Source organism: Porites lutea, chromosome 2, assembly GCF_958299795.1.
Source record: "Porites lutea chromosome 2, jaPorLute2.1, whole genome shotgun sequence".
Lineage (NCBI taxonomy): Eukaryota > Metazoa > Cnidaria > Anthozoa > Scleractinia > Poritidae > Porites > Porites lutea.
The window spans coordinates 28,958,055-28,979,075 of NC_133202.1; the positions used below are offsets into that span (position 1 = coordinate 28,958,055).

Sequence of the window (21,021 nt, forward strand, 5' to 3'; positions counted from 1 at the left end):
AGGTAACAAGGTAACAGAGTAACAAGGTAACAAGGTAACAGAGTAACAAGGTAACAGAGTAACAAGGTAACAAGGTAACAGAGTAACAAGGTAACAGAGTAACAAGGTAACAAGGTAACAGAGTAACAGAGTAACAAGGTAACAAGGTAACAAGGTAACAGAGTAACAAGGTAACAAGGTAACAAGGTAACAAGGTAACAAGGTAACAAGGTAACAGAGTAACAAGGTAACAAGGTAATAAGGTAACAAGGTAACAGAGTAACAAGGTAACAGAGTAACAGAGTAACAAGGTAACAAGGTAACAGAGTAACAAGGTAACAAGGTGACAAGGTAACAGAGTTTAACAAGGTAACAAGGTAACAGAGTAACAATGTAACAAGGTAACAGAGTAACAAGGTAACAAGGTAACAAGGTAACAAGGTAACAGAGTAACAAGGTAACAGAGTAACAGAGTAACAAGGTAACAACGTAACAAGGTAACAGAGTAACAAGGTAACAAGGTAACAAGGTAACAGAGTAACAGAGTAACAAGGTAACAACGTAACAAGGTAACAGAGTAACAAGGTAACAAGGTAACAGAGTAACAAGGTAACAAGGTAACAGAGTAACAAGGTAACAGAGTAACAAGGTAACAAGGTAACAAGGTAACAGAGTAACAATGTAACAAGGTAACAAGGTAACAGAGTAACAAGGTAACAAGGTAACAGAGTAACAAGGTAACAATGTAACAGAGTAACAAAGAGAACAAGGTAACAAGGAAACAAGGAAACAGAGTAACTTGGAAACAAGGAAATAAAGAGAACAAAACTTCAAGGCAACAAGGAACCAAGCAGAAAGAGTGAAGTTATAAGTTAATTAGGTAAAAGCGGTACAATATATGTCCCCATACATGAAGTACCTACCGGGGTTACAGACCAAACCGCTGACCTACCATGGGCCAGTCAACATTTCATGCATTTCCTTACAAAACGAGGCGAACCGTTTGTATTACAAAAAAAACGTAGATGAGCGCTCAAATAAGCGCTGCATCGACACTTACAACCGGATTCCGGACAGTAGCGCCAGTAATTAACCATTGGAACCATGAGTTGCCACACTTCCCTTGAGATGTAGGTGAGTTGCCATTTTGTCTCCTGGGAAGAGGTAGCGACTCTCAGGAATCCAGCTCCAGGAATCCGGAATCCCACTAATGATTGGAATCTGGAACTAAAGTTTTACTGAAAAGGAATCCAGAATCCAGTACCTGGAGTCCAGATCCCACAGCGTAGAATCCAGGATCCAAGAATGTCTGGTATTGACTTGGGGCGAAACGACACAACGCAACAACTTTCAACTAAATACTAGAACAAAGATCATCATCATCATCAACAATAACAGCTTTATTTAATAAATAACGAGTAGTATAAAGAGTTCTGGCATAGAACAGCACTTAAACAAGGCCGGTAGATAGTGTAACAGAGAGCGGTGCAAAGTTACAGATAACAGAGTCTACACGGGATGAGGTTAAATCTAGTTGCACAGTCCTCTCATAAAAATCAAAGTTGTTTTCTAAATACAAACATCGATACGATACTAAAATTAGTCGGAGTCGAACCATCGACAATGGCCTAAATAAATTAGCCTGCGTACATCCACCCCTTCTCTTCTGAGGGGAGGGGTGGCTGTACACAGGCTAAAATAAATAAGCTTTTGCCATATTTAGGCAATACAGCAGCTGTTTTCAAACAGCGTCAAGACTTCATAAACAAGTCTGGAGGTCTTATGATAGTAAAACCTCGTTATAAGTCACACTTTGTTTGAAAAACCGACCCTTATCATTTGCTACCCAAGTAAATGAGAACCTACAGACCGTTCAGTGACGGGAAAAACTTGACTCCTTTAGTGTGACTGAAAAGCCCGGTAAAGGGAGTCTCAATAAACGTATGTATGTAAAAACAATGAAAAGGAACTGAAACTGCTTGATTTTCCTTTTTGTTTACCAACGGTTCATGTTAACGATATAAAACTACCAGAATTCGCTCTATGTAAGGGATTCCAAAGGGAATCCAAGACAGCCTTGGATTCTGAATTCAACGCCATGGATTCCTGATTCCAGGTGCTGGATTCCAGTCTCAGTGAAACTTGGATTCTGGATTCCAACTGTTATTGGCATGCCAGACTCCTTACACTGTATTCCGGATTCAGGATTCCGGATTCCACTAGCAGAAATTTCACGGACTGCGGAATCCCGATTCCCTTACATGTGGCGACAGAATGCTTGATTAATCAGGACTGATCACCTTTTCCAGTAGCTGCTGCCAGTGTAACCTTTGTCTATCGTTATTTAATATGAATGGAACTACTAAATCAAGTTAAAAAACAACAACAACAACAACAAAGAAATTAATCCTAGCTGCTGTCAGTAGTTAAATTACCGCATCGTGAGAATGGCTTAAACTGTGGGCTTGAGAGATCTTTAAAAAATTTCCCAGGCCCATTTTTCAACTATTTAAGAGTTCGGATGAAATACTTCATTTATCATGCCTTCCTGGAATTTACTCTAGAGGGTAAGCATCTTTCGTGTCATACAGTTTCTGGGAATTTTAGAAACTAAAAAAAACTCTTATAACGACAAAAGCTTAAAGCTGTTGATTTAAAAGTAGCAATCTAATAAAACTGCATTACTTATCAATAATGTAAGCTAAAGTACTAAGTAAACAAATTTTCTTACTCGCTTACTCCGAAAGTGGAAAGGGAGAAAGAGGAGAACCAAGGCTTAGTTCTTCCTCCTCCTCACTTTCCGAATACGAGATAGTTAAAGAAGAGTTAGCTGCAAGAGCTTGGGAAAGGAGAGTAGCACCAGAATCACTAATCATGTTTCCACTCAAACGCAAATACATTAAAGAGGAGTTGGCTGCAAGAGCCTGGGAAAGCGACAGAGCATCATCATCATCACCTATCCAGAAGTTCCTACTCAAATCCAAACCAGTTAAGGACGAGTTGGTCGCAAGAGCCTGGCAAAGGGAAGCAACACTAGAATGACGAATGTCGTTCTTACTCAAATTCAGATAAGTTAAAGTGGAGTTGGCCACAAGAGCCTGGAAAAGGGAAGCACCACCAGAATCACCAATGCAGTTCGCTTTCAAATCCAAACTAGTTAAGGAGGAGTTAGTCGCAAGAGCCTGGGAAAGGGAAGTAGCACCAGAATCACCAATATTGTTGTCACTCAAATCCAAATCAGTTAAGGAGGAGTTGGCTGCAAGAGCCTGGGAAAGGGAATCAGCACCAGAATCATCAATCAAGTTCCTTCTCAAATCCAAACTAATTAAGCAGGAGTTGGCTATAAGAGCCTGGGAAAGGGAATCAGCGCCAGCATCACAAATGTTGTTTATACTCAAATCCAAAGTAGTTAAAGAGGAGTTGTCTGCAAGAGCTTGGGAAAGGGAAGCAGCACCAGCATCCGCAATGTAGTTCCCTCTCAAAACCAAACTAGTTAAGGAGGAGTTGGCTGCAAGAGCCTGAGAAAGGGAATCAGCACCAGAATCTCTGATCCGGTTTGCTCCCAAATCCAAACTAGTTACGGAGGAGTTGGCTGCAAGAACCTGAGAAAGGGAAGCAGCACCAGAATCCTCAATATAGATCCTACTCAAATCTAAATCACTTATGTGAAGGTGTAATCCTAGCGTACGAGATAAACTTGTGCACTCTAAAATGCAGTCTAAGGCTAAATGAAATAATTCACAAAAGTCTTTACCACAACTGAATTCTATTAAATTAATATTTTCAGCCATAATTTTAATAACAGACTCTGCTGTCTCCTTACTCGTTGAGGCTAAAATTCCAATCATGAATAAAAAGACTTGCTTTAATTCGTCTTTGAAGCTCTCGTCTTTTACTACTGAGACACAGTCAATACCTCCGTCAAGAATTTGGCAAGCAAGGTAAAATCCAGAAAAGAACTCTTGGAAGCTTTTGTGGAGAAATGCATAACGTACACGAGCTTTCCTTTTGCTGCCACTAGCCTGAAGTGAAAGAAATCCAAACTTGGGTAAAGCGATAAAGGTGCCGCCGGATTCGTGCTCTTCAAAATATAATTCTCCTTTTCGAAGCGACTGTAAAGCATTTTGTCCTAGATGCATTAAATCTTCCGTGTAGACGCTCATGAGGTCTTCATTGTTGCTCGACAATCCTTTCTTTTTTTCATATCTCCTCAAGACACAATTGACGATCTCGGTGTACAATTCAGTCCTGCTCGTTGGAAAAACGCCCTCTAAATCTTCACAAAGAACACAAAGTAAGGTTACGTTCAAGGGATTTTTTGACAAGTTTCTTAACTCATGCGAATACCGAATCTTTTCTAGCAAATTCTCGAGTAAGTCCTCCCTTTTGATGCTTTTAAAGTACCTACGAATGAAACTACTTGCATCTTCTTCGGTGAATCCTACAATCTCCCACAGAGTGTCACAATACCTCCTAAGTTTCCTCCCTACCTCATGACGAGATGTGAGTATAACGTAACAACCTGAGAGTTCTTTACCCTCAACCAAGTCATAGATTCTTTTCATTTCAGTGGAGTCCATTTCATCTAATCCATCAAGTACTAAGAGAACTTTCGACTGATTTTCACGAACGAAGTTGAAGAAACATTCTTTAGTTTGATCGTCAATTTCCGCAGGAAGAAGTTGATCATCAATAGCTTTCAAGATGCTTGATTTCAGTTCATGACATTTGAGAAGTAGTAGCACGTCGATGTCTGGAAAAGAGGGGTCCAACTCCTTCTGCTTGGTTGCCCAATCATACGCTAGCTTCTGACAGTACGTGCTTTTACCCATGCCAGGGTCTCCTTCAATCAAGACTGTTCGCGGCCTTTGGCATTCTACGTGCGGCTTAAAGATTGCAGTCATATCGGTAATATCGTCAGTAAGTACTCCTCGGGTTTTTTCTTTGCTCACGATCTTCAACCTGGTAAAAATTTCATTCAGATGAAAGCTGAAATCTTCACACCAAGGAACGGGCAGGAGACGTTGTTCACGTGTTCCGTACAGTTGACGAATCTTTTCCACAATTTCGGTTGGGAATGAAAAATCTAAAAAGAAAAATGCAAAGTATCATAACCTGCACCTTATTTGGTTTGTGTAAATTACTTTTAATGTGAATTTAGGTTTCCATGCTGCAAATAATTATGAAAAGAAATGCACGCATTAAGATTTACATTGTGCGGAAGCCAACACTTGAAATAAAGACAGCTCAACAATAAATGGTCGTTCATGGTGTCCAATAATTACTGTTTATAGTGGAAATTGTGTAACACTGGACAGTAGGACAGAATTCGTACTGACATCTACAAAATCTGAAAAAGCGCACTTAAAAATCAACATTACTACCAATTCCATCCCGCGTCTCTCCCTCTAACATCTCCAGATTTCTCCGCTGGCTTTTACTGTATAAGCACTGCCTTTTAGACATTTTTCCTTGCGCCCTCTTGTTGGTAAATGTGTTGGTGTGAAATGAGTATTGTCTTCTAACCTAACCTCTTTGAGATTTGCACTGTACGAAAACCAAGACTTCAAATAAAGGCAGGTCAACCGCGACTATCTCAGCCTAACAATTAATGGTCGGTCATTTTGTCCGATAATTACAGTTTATAGTGGATATTGTTTAACACTGGACAGTGGGACAGAAAAAGTAATGAGTATGGTCTTCTAACCTCACTTCCGTACGGAGTTTAAGGAACTCTTTTTCAGGAGTAAAAATGACCCTAGATATTGAGGAGTTAAAATAACCCCACAAAAGGAGTTATCCTGTACCTAAAATTTTCACTCTCTTTTCAGAGTTAAAGTAACTCCAAAAAGAGTACAAACAACCCAAGTAAGGAGTAAAAATAACCCCCAAAAAGGAGTTATCCTGTACCTAAAATTTTTACTCCATTTTCAGAGTTAAAGTAACTCCAAAAGAAAATAAAAACAACCCATGTAAGAAGTAAAAATAAGCCCATTTTCGGAGTTATTTTAATTCCAGACTGGGAGTAAAAAAACTAATACCAACAGGTATGGAAAAATTAATTTTTAGTAATCTTTTTGCAGCTGGGAATGTACTGCGCGCTCAGTTCGCATTTGAGTCCGTTCGTTAGATCACACTTCCTGTTCGTTTTAGTTTTGTTCGTGCGTTATCATTTCCAGTTCAAACCCATATCTCGTACATAATTTCGTTCCTATGGTATTAACCTTATTCCCGTATGTCAATATATGTTAGTCATGTCTCGTTACCGCTTTTTGTTGCGTCATTGCGTTCATGTGGTTGTAGTCTAGTCTTCTTATCGCTTCGCTGTACGTCAGATCATTCCTGCTGTTGTAGTCGATTGTGTGTGTCTATGTCACGGTTTAGAATCACGTTTACGGCAAACGTCAGATTGTATCACGTCATCAAGGGTTCCCTTTACTTGTCACCGAATGTTTATTATATTAAAAAGGACGGTTTAGGCTAATCTACAACTAAAAATATTTGAGACAGTTTTTACCTGCTCATCTCCTAATTTGAGAAATTACAAACTTGATCTTACGTTTGCCGCTTGTCTACAACGTGACGCTAAATTTCCCAACTACTCTAGTTGTCTTATGCGAGATTTTCGGTACGGTTAGTTATTAGTCTTCTTTTCTTACTGACGTAGCTTTATGTTCTCACTGCGTCTTCGGATGCGAGTCAGCTAGTACGACAGTAGTCCTTTCCTCTAGACTTTTATTCCTCCGTTAGTTCGTCTGTACTATACTACTAGTCTCCGCCAGTACCTTTTTAACATTTCTCTACGTTCGTAAGTATCATTATTTTCGTAAGCTATTGTTTTACGTTTAACCTGCCAAAACGGGTTCTTTCCAACCAAAATAATTTTCACTGCACGTAACTAGGGCCTACACATTACTTATTTCAAGGCCTTGGAAAAAAATCAATCGTGATCAACATTGCAGTAAGTTCAACCTATCCACGATTGCTCCCGTAGGAGAAGGGCTCAACTTAAAGGACTGAGACCATAACTGTATGTGGAGGATAACGCCTCCACTTAATCTGAAGATTGCAATTTCATAGCAATCCCACAGCAAAGTTGTCAAAGTACGTTGGAAGACTGTAAACTCAAGACCTAACGTGATTCAGACTCAGCATCTGGTCTCTTCGCAAAACTTACGTTTGCCTAATCTTTAGATAAATTCAAAACGTTCAATGACAATTTTACCTTTTCAGGCAGGACCTAGTTATATATAGCAAAGCACATAACAAAAATTACCGTTCGTTGCCAAACTGACCACATCGAGATTTTTCTTATACCATTATAATAATTCTAAAAAACTCTAGCCATGTTAATACAAACAGCAGACATTTTTTACCACAAAAGCTCACCTGCCATCTTTAAAGCCTCTGCACTTTCCAGTTCATTCAGTTTGTCTTTGATATTGTCCTCCACCTTTCTCCACTGCTTGAGGAGTTCTCTGAAATGTTCCTCACTTAGGACATCCATTTCCTCACACCTCATTTGCTCAATGACATCTTCATAATCAGCTCCTCCAAATCGTACCAGAGTGTCATGGATCTGCAGCCAGTAGCTACTGAAGACAGCATCACTAACAAAACCTTCTCCAGCATGACTAGACACGGCGTTGAAGAAATATTTCAGACGCGCAATGTCAGACTCACGGCTTAGGTCTTCGGGAAGAGGAGGAGCATCCCAACCAGCGGGTGGAGGACTCAGATCACAGATTGTTCTTAGAAGAACCATTAGCAAGGGGATGTCGAAGCCTGCCGACGAAACTTCGGAGCGTGTGGTAGGATACAGTTTACTCCACTGGACTGAGTTTAGTATCTCTTCCTTTCGACGTGACTGAAGTTTAGAGTGTGCTGGGTTCCGTTTCAGAATGCGATGAAGACTTTGTGGTGGAATTATTTTGTCAAACGTTTCTCTGAGGGCTTTTGAACCCAAGCTGATTAGAAGACGACATAACCGGGAATAATTTGATCTCTCCTTGGTGGAGGTATACTGAGTTGAATCAAGATCTAAAAGAAAAATCAAACAAAATCATTGTTTTTTTACTAGATCTACTGAAGTAAAATCCTTTAAGATACAGTACGTGTGTTAAAATCTAAGTACACTGTATAGACATTATTCGCTTAAAACCCCATTCTCATTACAAACCAAGCGTTGCTCCCAAGAGAATGCCTCCTTTGTCGACACTTTTTAGAACGACCGTACTATGATCAATTTGGAAAGGGACTGTTTTGCACAAGACAGTCGTGGGATTTCAACGAAGTAACAAAACAACAGAACAGATAAGGTCTATTATTTTCGGGCTGTGTCCTCTTTCCAACACCTGAGGCAAAGCAAGAGAAAGGAAAAGACAAGACTGATGCTGGGAAGCAGCGAAGTTGAGCTTGATCATGAGCTCTTACTTGTAGATCCGGAAGCCACGACATCATCCATGGCCTTTCTGGCTTTTGCTCCAGTTTGAAGGTTCTTCGTGATGTCCTCCTTATTGTTTCTCTTCTTCCTTTCAACCCTACACTCACCTTACAAACAAATAAGATACAAAAGGCAATCAGTGTCATATCCATAGACGTTTCTGAAACGTACTACAGGAACGAACTGAGACAGTTAACTTTGAAGGGTTAAAATTGTTTATCAGATGTGCTTAGTTGTTTTGTCATGCATTCCTTACCGAGGGCAAGAAATAATCGCGTAAGCGACCATGACTTAAATCACTGCGAAATTAAATTATAACCGCTGTGAATGCTACCAAGTGTTCTGCTCTAGATCCTCTTCTCAAAAGACTAGAAATGAGTTCTACGGCGGGATAGCTCTTATAGGCCTTAAAAGGTGACTCGGGTATTGAACCGTAACCGACCATTTAAAACAGAATGGGAAGAGAAATCGTCGACGCTGTTTATTCCGATCACGCTTTAGATTTAAGGGTTACCTGCATGTTTCTCTGTCGTGCCTTGTGTAGCCTGAGAAGCCAGCTGAGAAGATACAACGGTTCCACCTATTGTTTCGGGGAAGCTCTGGACATTTGAAAAATCAACTGCAGAAAAAAGGACAAGATTGTTGTCTTTTAGGAATGTATGAAAGAGTAAACACGCTCAGGTTTCTTGTTTTCTGGATTGTGAGCAGCCGGAAACTTTGGGTGTATATAACACCATTTACAAGAAACAACCTTTGCTTCTTTTCATCCTAGACAGCGTTTTAAGTAATCCAAATAAATTTTTTAGAGTGGACAGCCCGACCTAAACATCAAAAATTGTTGATTTAAAGGAGGGGTTAAATTAAAAACACCTAAATTTGCTGCCATTATCAGAAGGCGTGGTCATAGTGCTTAAATTAAAGTACAATAAAAAATGCAATTGAAATTCATACCGTTAGTCCAGCTGATCATCTTGTGAAGAAGATCTTTTATTTGTTCGGCCCAGTTGTATTTCTTGTCGTACGAATCGCGCAAAATTTCCACTTCCTCAAGTCGACTTTTTCTGTCCTTGGCCCATATTTTCGAGATGGCTGCGGTCCAATCGGTGGGGTCCTCTGAATTTACTACAAAGGATGAACCAAATGGTACACTGCACAGTGATTCTCCAAACCCCGAGTTGCGGCTGACAAGCACAGGGAGACCAGCTGACAGGGCCTCAAGTCCTGCCAACCCAAAGCCCTCCGTTCGTGAAGGCATGACCACAAGATCCACTTGCTGAAACAAGCGCCTTAAACTCTCTCGGTCCCCCATAAATCCTTTTACTCTCAAGCGACTTTTAGGAACACCACATTCGGTTAACCTATTCGCTATTTCTTCGTGTTTTCCATCTGGGGCGCCAACAAACACTAGACGAGTATCTTGTAATGCAGCAACCGCTTTTCCAGCGATGTCAAATCCCTTTAGCTCGAAATCCTCTGCGTCGCCACGACCAAACACCAAGACACTAGGTTGTTTTCTTTCTTCAACGTCCTGAATCACACTGACAAATTCTTCAAATACTCCAGGCGTCAAGTCCACTACACTTTTACGTTTCTTGCATCCTCGAAGATACGAGCGGAAGGCCTCACTCAACTTGGATCCAATTCCTACAACGTGATCTGCCATTTCACACAACTCTACCTCTGTTTTATGTTTCTCTTCACCCTTGGAAATTGGGTTGGAATAGTTCTTAAACATTCCCAGTTCTTCTGGGTCTGTGTGCACGACTTGGATCCATTTGCAGTTCTTACGTTCTTTAATGATTTGTGCTTGTTTGCCGAGTTTAACTCCATGACCAACGATTACATCTATTTGTAAATTTTCTGGTGGAAAGAGAAGCCACTCCAGTTCTTCTAAGCCAGGCCGGCGAGTTGCCTCAACGATCTTTACGTTGTGTTGGAGGGCTAGCTTTTTATCCTCTTGACTGCATTTTGGAAGAAAGAAAGTGATTTCCGCTTCAGGGCATTTGGCGAACTGAATGGCTAATTCTCTGTTTATACTGGACAGCCCTCCTTTGCTCGATCCCCATTCAGAGGCCAAAATGGTGACTTGCACTTTGCGGGATCTTTCCGGAAAAGATGCCATTTCCAAGCATGATCAGAATAGCTAAACACCTAAAAGAAAGGAAAACATAGACAACGATTACAAAAAATTTATCACTGGTAAGTGTTCAAATGGTGACTTCCCTTTGTGCTTTGACTTTCTATGTCCAGGATTTCAAGTTAATGAAATTCATGCCCCTTATGATAAACATCACAAAGTGTCCACTAGACTTAATCCTCGCCTAAACGCAAGCGTCTAGATGACGTCATATGGAATACATCAGATGGAATAATAATAACTGTGCCCAATACAAAGTACTTAAAATCCAGGTGTTTTCTCTCATTTACTTACAATACTTTCACATTTTACAATACACCTACAGGCTACATTACTGAAAAACAGCAAACCAACAAGGAGAAAAAGATTCAGGAAAGAGTAATTACCCTCACACGTACACTGAGAACAGTTAAAGTTGTGTCTGGTTTGAACTACAGGCCAAAATAAACAAACAAAATGAAAAATAATGAGAAAAATTAAATCATCATCATCATCATCATCATCATCATCATCATCATTATCATCAGCATGAAAAAAAATCCGAATTATTTCCAATTTCTGGACACAAGTAATGACTTTTAAATTGGCTTGCTCATACAAAGGCATCACAAACTACACAAAGGAAGTTACATAAGCAAAGCATGGTATTAATAAAAAGGGAAATTCTGAAAGGAATCAATAGTGCGTAGGACAATAGGATAAGGAACCATAACAAATGTACAATTAAATAGATGTGGCAGTTGTGAAGGTAATGTTAATGTTTGTCACCTTTATGTGCATGGTCTTTCATAACCAAAGTGTAGTTTAAAAAAGAAAGGAAAGAAACTTTAACTTAATAACAAAGAACTGGGTACATTCCAATTCAGATTCACCAGGTTATTTTTACATTCAACAATATTAAGCCCAGAATGAATCACTTGCACTGAGATGGTATTTCTGTGAATTCATACCAAAAAAATTGTAAACTAATAATAATTATTTTAGTAGTAAATAGTAAATCTTTGCAATACTCAGTAAATCTTTACAATATTCAGTATTAACATATTAAAAAAAAAAATTATAAGTCATAATAGTGGTATGTTATGTGGGGCTAAGTATCTAATATTAGCAAGACTGTACAGTGGAACTCCCTTACCAATGAGTCAAAAAAGTTTGGCCATATTATTGGGGTAGGCTCAAATTTCATGACTCGAGGGCCCTATAATGACAAATACACCGTACATCGCATTCGCATTTCTTGAACAACTGTTGTCATTAATAAACACTCAGAATGTAGATATCGCGTGAAGTAATTGAAAAAACTACTTAAAATTTTCCTTCAGTACATAAAACACTGCTAAAAAATTGCAACAAGTGCACTTTATGTGTACTGTAGTCTAAAGACAGCACAAGAACAGGCTCAGAGTACTAGGTCAATAAAATTGACATGTCACAGGCAACTTAAAAAATTAAACTTTTTAAAATTTCGAGCAAGTGGCCGGGCGTATTAACGAGGTGAAATTATAATAGATTCCATTTGTTTGGGATTTCAAAACGTGGCCATTGGCCAAGGAAATGTATAGCCCCCCCAAAAAAGTGGCCATAATAATGAGGTGACTGTGTTACTGAGGTAGCCATAAGGCAGGGTTCCACTGTGCAGAGGAAGGATGGAGGTTATACAAACTGTTAAAAATACATTCATGTAATCATTTCCACCCTTTCTTATAACAGCCGACATTTCACCAGGCCACAACTTGTTTTCCCACAAAATGACATCTGGGAAATGAGGACGAAAATTCCATACTGGTGACCCTTCACTGCCCAGATCTGGGTAGCTAAGGTCTGATTGGCTGAAAGTTTGCTTCAACCAATCAAAAAGCACTACCAGATCTGGGTATTGACATGTCATCAGTACGGAATTTCTGCACTCGTTTAACAGACATCATTTTGCGATGAAACCAGTGATGTCATCACAAAATGTAACCCATTTTCCCGGGCTAATTTCTAACTATTCAACATTATTTTCTTGAAAACCGAAACTAAGTGCATACATGTAGTACCTCTGCAGGCAGTCATTTGGTGCCAACACAGGTTTGAACACTCAGTTAATAAGCAAAACCATTCTCTGGTCTGAACTCTGATGGATTTCCCCAGTTTCCCTCAAGTTAGATTACTAACCCCATACATGACATTACAAAAGCTGTACCCTGCAAGAGTCTCAATTTACCTACAGCTGCAAGTTATGCAAATTATGCAGGATTGACTCCTGCACAACAAAGGGTCTGAATGCCACCCCATTCCCCTAACATGGTTCTTAAGGCCATTACCAAGTCAACTTTTTTTTTCCAACAGTTTGGACAACTTTGGTGATAAGGTACCGTAAAATTTCGAAAATAAGCCCCTCCATGTACAAGCCCCTCTAAATATAAGCCCCCCAAACTCGTAACGCAAAAGACCCTCTTTTAAATCGCCCCTCCAAATATAAGCCCCCTGGGGGCTTGTACTTGGAAATTGCCCCCAAATACAAAGTAAAACAAAGCAAAAACAGTAAATTTCCTTCCAACTACAAGGCTAGTCCAATTGATTTTGAAACACAAATTTCCCTCCGTAGATAAGCCCCTCCAAAAATAAGCCCTAGAAAAAAGGCCTTTGAAGAATATAAACCCCGGGGCTTATTTTTGGAGTTTTACAGTACGTCACCACTGTTTATATAATAAATTAATAGAATATTACATGGCCGATTGGAGATACGAAATTTCTCCTCACATGTTGCAAAAAAAAAATTTCACAAGTGAGCGCAACGAACGAGTGAAATATTTTTTCAACACAAGAAGAGAAATTTCGTATCTCCGAGCAGCCATGTGATATTCTCTATGTATTATATTTTATTTTATTACCTTTGCCCACAATGAGATAAAAAACAGACAGAGAGAAGAAAATAAAGGATAATAAAATTAATATGCACTAAAAACAAAGAAGAATAACTGTTTGATTAGGTAGGAATATCACAACAGCAGTAAGCCAGTTACAGTGGTCCCAGGGTCTAAAAAATATGTAAAAAAACAAACAAACAAACAAACAAAGCAGTAAAGCTATATAAGACTACTAAAAAAGACAATGAAAATAGACAGAAGCATTATGCATATGTTAAGCATTACAATTAAGCCCAGCTTAAAAGGAGATTTGCACTGTGGTTTCTAAACTGTTCAAAGACAACACTCACCATCTGATATGAGTAAAAAATATTCCAGTAGTGATGTTGGGACTAAAAAGAGACCTTACAGGGAAGCCAACTGCTTATATTATTGACATAGGTGTCCTTAATTAAGTGGGGCAATAGTTAAAGTTGTATGTAAGATTTTTGCAGATATGTGTGAAAATGCATAAAAAAGTACCAACATCTTGTGGGCTGGAAGGGGGAAGAGGATTATGGTGCCACTCTGTTGAGAGGGATGGTACTGTTTGCACCTAAAACTGCAGTAGTTGGTTTAAGACACTTAACACATGGAGTAAAGACTAGTACATGCCAACAGGTCAAGTTTGAGAGTTATAATGAGATTAATATACTTATTTAGTAACATCCAACTAGTGGTCTATTATCAGTGCTGCATTCTGATTGGTTGAGCTACTACTAGGCTATATGTTATAACCCACTGTTAGCCAAAAGCGCTGGCTTTGAAAACCAAAACGGTGGCGACTGAATCGCATTTTGCATTGCTAAAGTTGTTTGTCTCGATATTTTTGATCAACTAGTTGGATTTTACTAAAACAATTACTCTTCTCGCCTTCATGGTCTCTGAGTCGGCTATTGACTCAGAGCCCACTTAATTAACTTAGTTAACGACCAGACCAGGAGCTAGCTGCTCAGAAGTTGGCTTGGAGTTAGCGTGGTGTTGGCGTGGCATTTGTGTTTGTTAGTGTTTTATTGGCATGCTTAATTGGCGAGCTGGCAGTTATCCTGTGTTCCAGCATTTTTGCCAGGGTTTGGGTTACTGTACTAGGCCTGTTGTGGGGCAATTCCCGGTGCCCTATGGGTCAGGGGTTTACTGTTGCAATTAAGTGTGCATGTTTGTATGTGCTAAGTTGTAGTTTTACAGTGCGTAGTGTTCAGGGTGTGTTGCTGAGTGTTGCTCAGTTTTAGTGTTTTTTCCCCTCTCTCTTCACCCCTTACTATTATTATTACTATTATTATTGTCCTTATATCTCCACTGAACCCTCTGTTCAGTGTGACGAGTGCTTGGGCTGGAACTGGGTGTGGCGGGCGGGGCTAGTGGCTGGGTTGCGGGTGGGGCAGGCTTTTGGAGTATTCTTGCTACTTGGGTTAGGGGTCAGCGGCTCCAGCCCCCAGGTTCTTAGGCACCCAACAACCTCCATGTGCGACTCAGGCGTTAATAATACAAGGACAATGGATCTTAACACTAAAAAAGGAATTAATACACGGTATTACAAAAATTTAATAATAATAGTTATTTGTACTTATTAAAAACGTCACGTTTTGCAATGTTATATATGTCATATTACGTTTATTGAGCGTGAACAATGAACAATAGCTCAGTATCAGCTGACTAAGTCTCTCCTTTGTAATCAACAAAATCACTAATGGACGTAGAATAAAGCCTTTATAATCTTCATACTGGTCTCCTGAGAGATGAGGTAGAGTTCCCACCCCCACTGAGTCCCCCATGGGTTTCGGGGTGAAGATGTACATGTATGACATTTCAGACTACCCACCAGTCAGCTGTTCAGTATTAAAGAACACCAGAAGGAAAAAAGAAAAAGTCAAAAAGTCAACTAAAAAAATATATAATTAGAAACATTACAAGTAACACAAAAATAATACCATGATTTTAAGTGAGATAGCTCATGGATGCTGAAATATGAACCAAAAAGTCTTATATTTGTTCCTGAAGGAAAAAGAAATAAGTAGAAAGTATTTGAATTTCCAGTAATATAGCAATGAACCTGATTTGTCATTAAAAAAATGAGTTCATTTTTTGGAGTTCATTCAATTAATGAACTCAAAAAGGCCACACAGAATATTACAACTTACTTTGTTATTATTTCATAGTGAATATACAGCTATTTTTTGAGAAAGGTTGTCGGAAAAATGTGCACGCAACAATCCTGAAAGGTAATATGGGATATGATCAATACACTGTTTCTGACGACTGTACCTGTTGAACCTACTTTTCTTGCTTTCCTTTAGCACTCACAAACACATTTCCACCACCTTTCGTACCAATTCTTTCAAATTTCTTAAAAGAACAGTGAACTTAAAACCACCCACAATGCCTTTCGGGATTGTCGTGTACACTTTCGCGACAACCTTTCTCAAAATAGCTGTATACAGTGTATGCTTGATTACAATAATATTATAATCCTCTACTGTTAATCTAAGCACCTGAACTGACCAGCGAAAGAATAGTATGGACTTTATAAAAGCTTTAAATAGTAACTACCAACCCATCCCCCTCCCTCCTACACAGAAAGGCTGATCATTTTAAACAATGTAATGGCAGTCAAGGGATGTTGTTTTGCTTGTTATTAGTGTTTTGATAGTAACATCTATAAATTAAAGTCAGTGTCAAAACATTTACAAACAAGGGCTCAACATTTCAATGATATTAATAAAAGAATATGATAATTATTTTCATATTCGTTTAACCTTGGACCACTATTAATCTCTCATTATATACTTGCATGCTGATATGAGTTCGATCCAAATTTGAGGAACTAACAATGTATTAAACAAATGAAAAAAATGATACGTCCAATCGGAATAACTGTGAATGATTGTATTTTCATATGTAGGAAAGATTATACATCCAATCAAAAGCCACAGTGGCGCGTGCTTGCAGCCCCCTTTGCTTTGTAAGTTGCTTTGCAGTGAATTCAACCAGGAAATTTGTTGAGTCTGGGATGTAAAGGAGAGTCTTTCTCAAAGAAAATTAACAATTAGTGAGAAACAGTCCAGAAATTGGAATACAATAGCTTTGTATAATTTATTTCATAGTCACTGATGAGAAAAAAATTGTAGAACAACAGGTAGAATGGAAAATTATCAGCTTCTGTTGTGCTTTTCATATATTTTCAGCTATTTTGTCTTGTGTTTTTAGATTGATTGTGGAATGTACTAATTAAATTCAAGAGCAAATGGCTAAAAGAGACACAGTCAGTGGAAAGTCAAGAAAAATTACCAAGGGAACCAACAAACTCCATAGTTCCAAGATAAAAACTGAACGAATGGTCACTGCAATGTTGGGTGAAAATATTTCTACATGTACATGTACAGCCGACTGGCTCTCTATAAGTGTGGTAGCTTCTATTAAAACTTAACCTAGGATTAAATGCAGATCTTTTATTTTGGTATCTGTGACCTGATCCTGCAATAATAAGCCTAAAAGTGCTGCTGATTGGTTGACACACATTTTCAGCCAATCAGACACACTACTAAGATCTGGGTAGTGATGCATCATGACATGTCATCAGTATGGAATTTCTGCACTTGTTTCTCAGACTTCACTTAGTGAGTAAACCACCGGTGGCGCCATGAAATGTTGACTGTTTACTCAGGTTATGTAAAGGGGTGCCGTAAGAGTTTGTCATGTAAATCGGGCTTTAAATTATCCACCAGGGACCAGTTGTTCGAAGGCCGATCAAAAGCGCTTAACCTGGGTTTCTTTTTCATGTGTTCAACAGCATTTTCTCTGATATTTTTCTGTGCTATTTTGAGAGCTTCCAATCATCAACTTGTAGACATAAAGAATAAAACTGAAATGCTTTTTAAGCTTTCAAATCACACACTAACCCTGGGTTATATCTTAACCCAGCTTTGAACAACTTGGCCCATGGCCAGGAATACCTTGGTTTACCCCAAGCCGGAAGCCATGAATGGCTCACTAATTAATCCCAAAATGGTTGTAATTGCAGCAGTTATTAAAGTACCATAATAAAAGTACGAAAATAAAAGGTTTCAGTCCAAGAGTGTTTTGGGCATTCCCTCTTGGCTGGAAGGTGGAATGCTTTAACATACTGTAGTACATTATCAAATGGCCCAAACGTTCAGCACAAAATTAAGCTTATTTAGAAACCTAGAGCAATCAGGCCATCTGATAGGGTGCGATAAAAAATCAGAAATTGTGCGATATTTTTAGGGTAGATTGTCCGATAAGATAGGACTATTATGCGATTTTTTCAGGACTAATTTACATTGTTTTACCAGGTTTCGAAGGAAAAAAACCACTTTAATGTTGTTTAACAGGCAATTTGAATGTAAAGGAATAATAAAACATCTATTTTAAAACAAAATAGTTAAATTTGTGCGACTATTTTGACCCGGAAAAGAAAAAGGACCCTTGCTTAATATTACATGATGCTGTTACACCGCTGACCACACTGCTTGTCTCTGAAATCAAAATGGCTGCCCAGAGGTTTAAGATGTCTTGCAAGGCTTTCTTTTGTGGTAAATCACCTTAAATAGCATTAAGATTGGGAAAATGTTTAATTAAAGTTAGAATTCATTGTTTCATTTACTTGAATTTAGCACTTTTTTACAAATTATGCGATTTTCCTCAAATTGTGCGATCGGATGCGATTTGAGGTCAATAATTGTGCGAAATCCCACCATCACGTAATATCAGATGGCCTGTACATTTTAAGGTTGATAATATTATCTGAAACCAGCCACAAAATGTAAACAAACCAATGCATTCAGGATGCTCTCAAATTTCATTTTGTGAAAGTTAAAAATTTGTTTTAAATCAGTGTGTTGCAACATTTAAGGCCCAAAATTAATAACAGTGATTGAAGATTTTCCATTTTAAGGTGTTCAAAACAGAGAATACTCACATGCTAATATGGATTAACTTTAGAGAGTTTTTAAATGGACTGAGCTATTGTTAGCACTGTGAGCCAAATGTTGTGGGTGTCTGAGCAGAAACAATAACCAGGAAAGGGATATCTTGATTGACAATCTTTCTATGTCATTTTTCACTCATTTGCATTTTCACAATCAAGTACATTTTTCAATGGGCACGTTTCTGTAATGGTAAGCAACGGTTTCTAACAGAAACTGCACTGTATAAAACACCATTCATGTTATCTGCAAGAACAAAGCAAAATGGAGGAAAAGCGACAGCATGGCCCAGCTGAGATGAGAATGGTAGCAGAGCCAAACCAGAAAAGAAAAAAGAATGTTCCAAATGCACAATTATGCAATATTTTTCAGGGCAATAGATAATTTTGCCATTTTTCCAATTTTTCATTGAATGGTAGCAATATTAAACTTGATTGTACTGCGTAATTATCTCATTAAAACGTATGGGACTCTGTAAGTGTTTCTTTCTTTAGCAAAACCTTTAGTTTTAGAATAAGTCATATAATTTTTTGTTTAGCCCATTTCAAGCTTTAAGGCCAGAAAAAATTCCTTTTTGTCTTGGACGTACAAAATACAACAGCCACTGACCTATCAATACATGAACAAAGAACCAAGCAAGGTGTAAAACTAATTTTTTACTTTGAGTCATTATAAATTCACTAGTAATTAAACAAAGCAAAGCAAAGTTACCAAAGATAAAACTTAGAATCATACCTTGTTTATTCTAATATTTTGAAATCACTGTTAATCTATAACATCATTAGTTATGTAATGTTGTTGCATAATAATTGTTTTAGTGATTTTAGATCTTTAGAATTTGCTTTTTTGTGTCTCAAAATGCTGGAAAATACATCTTTGAGAGTGAAGAACAATACCCTAAAGTCACTTTGTTTTAAATCATTAATCAACAAAAAAGTGGACCTCTGGAGCCTGTGGGGGGTGCAAACACTCCAATTGCCCCTCCCTTCCCTATGGGCCTGTAGTTAAAGTACAAAACAAATTAATTTCATCAAGCAAATCAAATCAATCTTGCAGGCAATACCCTGTTTATATAATAACTGGCACACACTTGCACAACATTATACATGTATACCCCACTAAACATAGACTCAGGGCAAATTACATACCCTGTTTAGGACAGAGAGGTCAAAAACCATACCCTCTCCAGCGGCACAACCCTGTTTAGGCCATATAAGGGAGTACATCCCCCCCTCTGGGAATTACCCTTAAATGGGGAAGCAACTAAAAACTCATTAATTAATCCTATAGAGGCAGTGGCAGATCCAGTAGAGGGGCCGAGCCCCCCCTTATTTTTAGACCAAATTGAGAGACCGCCCTCCGCCCCCCTTCTATCTCAGGGTCTGGATGACCGGGCCCAGCAAGATCCTTCGGGGTACTGGCAAGTCACGGGAAGTGACCTAGGCCAGATTATTTCTTTTTAGTTTGGGGTCTTTCCCCTCATGATTCTTTTTTGTTTGGGTCTAGCTTTTTCTCAATGTTTTAGAAGTGTCTGTTTGGGGAAACGGGATTTCGGATAGATTTTTCTAGTCGGAGTTCGTCACTTTTTGCCGAGCAGAGCTAGAGGTCAGTTTTTTCTTTTCTTATCGAAAAAAACTTGAGGATGGGAGGTTAAATTGCGTAATTTTCAACTCGTACCCTTGACAATTAGCGGTAAATCGAAATCGCGAAAATATTGTTCTCGTCGAACAACGACTCAACTTATTATACCTTGGAATCATGGATAATCGGAACTTTTTTAACTTTGAGACCTTGTTCTTATCCAAATCATACTACGAAAATAACTACATGGCGATAGATCAAAATAAGGTCAACTCCATCCTCGCGACCACTGACAACTATAAATTATTCAGTCATGACATTAAACCAACCCATACAGGTTACCTACTCATCGATACTCATAATATGACACATCTTTCCGATTTCCCTAATTTTTTCGAAATTCAGACAGAACTCCATCATGCTTCCATAGACCAATGCATCCCACGGCAACGACTTTAGGCGTCTTGTTTTATTAGCATTTAGCTGGCATTTTTAAGCAAAAGTTTGCTTCACTCAATACTAGAGAGCTTAAGTAGCAGACGTTCTAGAGGTCAGGAACGCCGACCGGAATTTACTCGCGCTAATGTGCATCGGGCCAGAACGCCACTTTTGAAGTTCAAGATAGAACGCGAGATTCTAGTATTCGAAAGTTCGCGTTTGGGAAAGAATTATTCCTAAATTGTTGGCCTACAACCAAGGAAAAACCCTTCTGCTATTTTTCGGTGTTTTCAGAGACGGAAAAATTGGGTTAACGGTTTCTAACTCAATTTTTGGACTCCACAGGTTGACCCGGCTAGCTCTGGCTGGCTGCAGAACTCGAATAAGGTGGCAAGATTTACGGGATTTACGTAAGATTTACTCAGTTTTAGTCTATGCGCATCATCGTCAAGTAAACTCACATCTTATTTAAGCGAGCTTTATCTTCTTGTAACTTCAAGGGCCGATAATTTCGACTGTATAATACTATGCTTAACTACAGAATACAGGGCAAATTTTCTAGGTATATTCGTTGGGGTGGCTCGGTGGCTCGGTAGTCCCGACTAACGA

General features: G+C 38.7%; 1 protein-coding gene across 3 annotated transcripts in view; it reads right to left on the reverse strand.

Annotated features, from left to right (window-relative positions):
* Nucleotides 1-1,355: 1,355 nt before the first annotated feature.
* LOC140928219 (uncharacterized) overlaps nt 1,356-21,021 on the reverse strand; it is a 102,245-nt gene continuing 82,579 nt past the window's right edge. For 2 of the 3 annotated variants that reach the window (XM_073377937.1, XM_073377936.1), the window contains exons 2-6: nt 9,374-10,573; nt 8,937-9,041; nt 8,413-8,529; nt 7,369-8,019; nt 1,356-5,065 (exon numbers count right to left, since the gene is read on the reverse strand). In XM_073377937.1, coding sequence (XP_073234038.1) covers nt 2,715-5,065; nt 7,369-8,019; nt 8,413-8,529; nt 8,937-9,041; nt 9,374-10,544 — 4,395 coding nt within the window. In that variant the 5' untranslated portion in view covers nt 10,545-10,573 and the 3' untranslated portion in view covers nt 1,356-2,714. The remainder of the gene's footprint in view (nt 5,066-7,368; nt 8,020-8,412; nt 8,530-8,936; nt 9,042-9,373; nt 10,574-21,021) is intronic. The other variant, XM_073377939.1, reaches the window with a different exon arrangement.